This window comes from Belonocnema kinseyi, chromosome 4 (assembly GCF_010883055.1).
Source record: "Belonocnema kinseyi isolate 2016_QV_RU_SX_M_011 chromosome 4, B_treatae_v1, whole genome shotgun sequence".
In the NCBI taxonomy this organism is placed as follows: domain Eukaryota; kingdom Metazoa; phylum Arthropoda; class Insecta; order Hymenoptera; family Cynipidae; genus Belonocnema; species Belonocnema kinseyi.
Genome location: NC_046660.1, coordinates 38,584,052 through 38,590,051, shown reverse-complemented (window position 1 = coordinate 38,590,051; position 6,000 = coordinate 38,584,052). Strand labels below are relative to the sequence as shown.

The 6,000-nt window shown below is 28.4% G+C and overlaps 1 protein-coding gene across 3 annotated transcripts in view; it reads left to right on the top strand.

Annotated features, from left to right (window-relative positions):
• LOC117171274 (histone-lysine N-methyltransferase 2C-like) overlaps nucleotides 1–6,000 on the top strand; it is a 166,826-nt gene that overhangs the window by 80,323 nt on the left and 80,503 nt on the right. For all 3 annotated transcript variants that reach the window (XM_033358411.1, XM_033358413.1, XM_033358412.1), the window contains exons 18-20: nucleotides 468–647; nucleotides 5,399–5,608; nucleotides 5,718–5,996. In XM_033358411.1, coding sequence (XP_033214302.1) covers nucleotides 468–647; nucleotides 5,399–5,608; nucleotides 5,718–5,996 — 669 coding nt within the window. The remainder of the gene's footprint in view (nucleotides 1–467; nucleotides 648–5,398; nucleotides 5,609–5,717; nucleotides 5,997–6,000) is intronic.

Genomic DNA, 6,000 nt, shown 5'->3' with positions numbered 1-6,000 from the left:
TACTTTTCGGACGGTATCAAAAAGTTAGAAAATCATTGGACTCGCTGTATCGACCTAAAAGGAGAGTATGTTGAAAAATAAAACCGACTTTGGCAAAAAAAAAGTATCCGTGTTTCATTTTTCAGGGACTTATCAGACTGCCTAGTATTCCCAAAGAACCAATTATTTCGAAATTTCGTCTGACTTTTTTTTTAAAGCATTCCATGTTTATTATGTATTTATAAAATTGCATGTCACTGTCTTGGTACTGTTTTTCAAAATGTGTGCCCCTATTGAAATTGTTTTTGATATCTGAAGTTTGTCCGTGTCCTGTACCTGATGTCATTAAAATAATGTTGGTTGAGGCTTTACTCTATTTAGTTTTAAGAACTTGAGATAGAAAAGCTAAGCGTAAAGTGTATAGATCGTGTAAATTTAAAATGCGGATAATATGCGTATATTTTATAATTTTTAATATTTTTTTCCAGATGGGCAAAATACCGGTGATGTTCTACCTCAACAATTTGAAACTGGACAAATACAATTGCCACAGCATCCTCAGCCGTCCGGAAATACCGCGGAAGGAACTTTCAGACAACCTCTTCCTCCTGGAATTGTCAGACCTAGAATGCCGTTACCACCTAATGTCCTCATTAGAAATCCTATTGGTGAGTCCCAATATTTCAATAATTTAAATATATATATAATAATTCAAAATCCTGTTTTTAATTTCTGAAAAGCTTTGAAGTACGAATTTAGAATCCTCAAAAAGTCTAATCGTAAGTCAGGGAAAAGTGAGGGAATTTTATTGATCAGGACAAGTCTGGGATTTCGAAAAAAATCTTGAAAAAGTCCTTGAATTTTTATAAGAAGCCAAGAAGATGTCCAGCAACCTTGAATACCTGAAAAATCTCCTTGAATTTTTCACGAGAACTTTGAATTAATTTTTTTTTAAAGTTTTAAAACAGTTATTTTATTGAAATGCGAAAAGTAATTTAAGCTTTTATTTATAGCTATAGTTTCATATTTATCAAGATATAATTTATCTTTTGCTGATCACAGAATAAATTTCGAGGCATTTTTGTTCTTCTAGGTACCCCCCCCCCCCCCCCCCCCCCCCAGATTAGAAAGATTTGAATGAATCCAAATGAATGCAGAAGATTTCGGAAAGATGTCAGAAATATTTCAAAATATTCACACAGATTTTAAAAGAAGACAACAATTACAAAAATTTCAAAGAGCATACAGTGAACCAGATTTTCAAGATATCAAAAATTTTCAGACTTTAAACTATTTGAAAAGATTTAACTGAGGTTTCGAATAATTCAATGATTTCTACGAATAAAAAAGATTTTACAAACAAAGATTTAGCATAAATTTCACAAATATCTCTTTTAAAAAATCCCTAAGATTTCGAACATTTCATAAAGATTGCAAGGATTTCACAATGACTTCAAAGCTTTCAAAGAGGACTTCTTTTCGTAAAATATGAAGAATTTGTTTATTTATGATTCTGCTTTCTTTCAAAAATGTTGGCCAAAAAAAATTCAAATGGCTCATTTTTTTAATTTAGAACAAACGGTTATCTAATTATTTTTTGTAAAAAAAAGGAGACCTGGAAAAACTTGATTTCTTGATCTGAAAAATCTGGAAAAGACCTTGAATTTTGTTCCTAAAAATCGCTGGGCACCATGTAGGCACTTTAAATAACTGTCAAAGATAATAAATTTGAAATTTTAATTCGAAATTATTTTATTCCGCTTATAAAAGATTCTGTTTTTAAAATGTTACAAAATTAAAAATCTGGTCTTTGAATATTAATGGTCAGGGAAAATAAAAAAATGGTTGGAGAAATTTCGAAAGTGTAGTTTGCGGACGCCCTGATACAATATTCTTGTTATTTACTTGCCTCTTGAAGATTATATTTTTAGTTAAAAATTGTATATTTTGGTTGCAAATATAACAATTTTGTGGAAAAGTAAAAAATTCAACTGAAAGCTTTCTTGGTTGAAAATTCAATTATTTGGTTGAAAATTCGCCTTTTCGGTTTAAAATTCATCTATTTTGGTAGAAATTTTCTCTTTTTTGGTTAAAAATGTAACTTTTTGGTTGAAAATTAATCTTCTTTGGTTGAGGATTCAACTAATTGGTTTTAAAATTCATCTTCTTGGGGTTGTTTTTTTTTAAACAGGGTTTTTTTAGGGTAGAGTTTTTTTGTTTACAATTTTTTGAAATTTCAGTTAAAATATTTACTATCACATCATTCTTTAAGAATTTATGTTATCTGGTTGAAAATTCTGTTTGATGGTTAAACCACTTTATCAAAAAACATTTTTTGGTTGAAGATTATTTATTTTAGTTCAAAATGCATCTCTGTGTGTCCAATCGAGTCCGCATTTCATACACTTCTGAAGGCCCCCAAAATGAAAGTTACGTTCGTTAATCAGACATTTTCAACCAAAATTAAAAAATTTAGTGCATTTTCAAAATTTCCATTTTTTTTCTTCAAATATTATAGATTTTTGTCAAAGTTTTTTATAGATGGGTAAAAGACTTGCAAAAAAATAAATAAATAAAATTTTTTATTTTGATAAAAATTAGAAAAGTTATATACTTTTCAAAAAATAGAAAAAAAAAAACAATTTTTTTCATAGATCCAAAAATTTCATTCAAAATTTTCACTAGATACCAAATATGTTTTAAAACTATTCTAGGCGAATTTTGCGATCAGCTCACAATTAAAAAAATTAGAACATTTTCAAAATTTTCAAATTTTGTTTCTTCAAATTTTAGAAATTTTTGTCAAAGTTTCTTATAGATGAGCAGAAGACTTGCAAATTATTCAAATAAAATTTTAAATTTCGATGAAAATTAGAATGCTTATATGCTTTTGAAAATGTTGAAAATGTTCAGAAAAATAAAAAAAATATTTTTCTAAAAGATTAGAAAATTTCATTTAAATTCATCACTGCATATCAAATCTATTTAGAAACCATGTCAGTTAAATTTTTCTATTAGAAAAGATTCAAAATGGTTGAGCTCTTTCAAAATTTGAATAAAAATTTTTTGATTTTTAGAAATTTTTGTCAAATTTTGTGTTACGTGTCAAAAAGACTTGCAAATTATTCTAATGACATTTTTAAATCCAATAAAACTTCACAAAGTTTTATGCTTTTGAAAGCTTTGAAAATTTTCAAAAAAAAGGGAAAAAATTTTTTTTAATATCTTAAGAAATATCAATCCAAATTTCTACTAGATATAAAATATATGCTTTTCTAAACTATTATCATGAAATTTCTTCATTAGACAAAAGTTTCAAAAGTTAGATCATTTTCAAAAATATGCAATTTTGGTTTTTTAAGAGATCCATAAGTTTATCGATTTAATTTATAGTATTTATGATATTTGAAAAAATTTAGTTAAAGTGTACGCATGAAACGTACGAAAACGAGCGCGAGAGCGTACCTGCGCGCTCTAGGTGCGCCCAAACTCGACGCGAAGCGTCGCGCGCAATTAGAGTATTCCAGATAAATATTCATCATTTTAGTTGAAATATTATGTCGTGGGTTGAAAGTTGAACCAATTTGCTCAGAACTAATTTTTTTTTTATTTAAAATTAATTTATTCAACTGAAAATGTAGTTATTATATTTTCGGTTAGAAATTGATTTTCCCTCATTCAAAATCTCACTACTTGAGTCAAAGTTTAACCAGATTGTTATTTTGAATTAAATATTCATATTTTTCCTTTTTGCAAATTTAACTATCTTCTCAAAAGTGCAGATATTTGGTTAGAAAGGTAACTATTTCGGTGGCATTTTTATATTTTTAAGTGAGAAATTCAACAATTTGGTTGCGAATTAAGTTATTTATTTTCAAAATTGAGGTATTTTCATAAAATACCTTTTTTGTCTGAAATTCATCTGTTTTGTTGACAATTCGTCCTTTTGGATTGAAACTTCATTTTTAATGCTAGAAAATTAATAAAATTTTTATTGAAGTAGGAAAACAAAGAAAATTTAATTTTTAAATTGTTTCATTTAGTTTGTAAAATTTGATACAAGTTTAATTTTAAGATTCTATTTTTAAAATGGTGCAAGATTAAAATTATTGTCCTTGAATACAAATGGTCAGGGAAAATTAAAAGCTTCTTAGGAAAAAATGTTTTGTTGAAAATTTGTCTTTGTTAAAATGTTAATATTTGAGCTTTTTGGTCGAAAATTCCACTGTTGAACGTTTATCTATTTTTATGGAAAATTCGTCCTTTTGAATCAAAAATTCATTTTTTTCTTGTTGCAAGTTTAACTGTCTTCTCAAAAGTGCAGTTATTTAGTTAAAAATGTAACCAGTTCGGTGGAATTTTTATATTTTTAGGTGGAAAATTCAACAATTTGGTCACAAATTAAGTTATTTTGTTTCAAAATTTAAGTATTTGAACAAATGTCATTTCTTTTGGTCTGATATCAACTGTTTTGTTGAAAATTCGTATTTTTTTAAAGGAATTATTATTGTAGCTTTTTGGTAGAAAATTCCACTGTTTTGTTTAAGATTCATATTTTTTTGTTGAAAATTCAAATGCCTTCTAAAAAATGTAGTTATTTGGTTTAAAATGTAACTGTTTTGTTGGCATTTTTATATTTTCACGTTGAAAATTCATCAATTGGGTTAACGATTCAACCATGTGTTTAAAAATTAAACTATTTTGTTTGAAAATATAAGTATTTTGATTAAAAGTCATATTTTTTTCTGAAATTCAATTTTTCTTTGTTATTATGTTGAAAATTCATCCTTTCGGATTGAAAATTAATTTTTTATGGGGAAAAAGTAATATTTTTCGATTGAAAGAACAAAAAAAGAAGTTTTTGATTTTAAATGGTTTCATTATGTTTATAAAATTTGATACAAGTTCAATTTTAAGATTCTATGTTAAAAATGTTACAAGTTTAAAATTCTAATCTTTGAACATTAATGGTCAGAGAAAATGAAAAATAGCTTTGGGGATAAAATTTAGCGATTCGGTTAATGATTCAACCATGTGGTTAAAAATTCAACTATTTTGTTTTTGAAAATTTAAATATTTTAATAAAAAGTCATATGTTTTGTCTGAAATTCAATTTTTTTATTATATTTCACATTCGTCCTTTTGGATTGAAAATTCATTTGTTATGGTCTAAAAGTAATATTTTTCGATTGAAATAAAAAAAAGAGAATTAAAATTTTAAATGGTTTCATTCTGTTTATAAAATTTGATACAAATTTAATTTAAAGAATCTATTTTAAAAATGTCACAAGTTTAAAATTCTAGTCTTTGAACATTAATGGTCAGGGCAAAATGAAAAATAGCTGAGGGAATAATTAGAATATAGTCACAATAAACGAAACGAATTTAAATGACATATGTTTTATTTTTTTATTTGCAGGAGTTACGCCAAGGCACGCAATGGCAGGGAAGCTTGATTCCACGAGGCTTCAGGGACTGGACCCTCGTACTAGAATGCTCTTGAGGCCACCATTACCCGTTGGCGTGTCTCAACAGCACTTCCAAGGAAATCAAGTTCTTCAAAGACTTCCTGGTCCCAGAAGTGCTCTTCCCGAACATTACGAGGTCTTGCAACAGCCAAGATTTTCAGGTACAATTCTAATTGCCGTTTCAAACTTCTTTAATTAATTTCTTTCTAAATTCTCATTAATCGCAAACAGTTGCAGCGAATATTTCAATGAAAATTTTTCCTGCTGCAGAACCCAATCAAGGACAAATGGCCCAGCGAATCGTGCGCGCTGGCCAAGATGCAATGAGCCAAGGAATAAGAATGCTGGGCGCTCACGGAATGGTCCGTCCGCCTGTAATTCCCACGGGAGTTAGCGAACCCAGTGTCAGTGCTCCGGAAGCTTCCGAAATCCCGGATAACGTTACAGCCGAATTAGAAAAACTCGAGCAAGAGGCCGCTCCTTTGGGAGAGGTCGAGGGCGTTGGTGCAATATTAGGAGACTTGGGAGATGACGACGATGAGCTTCTTGGTAA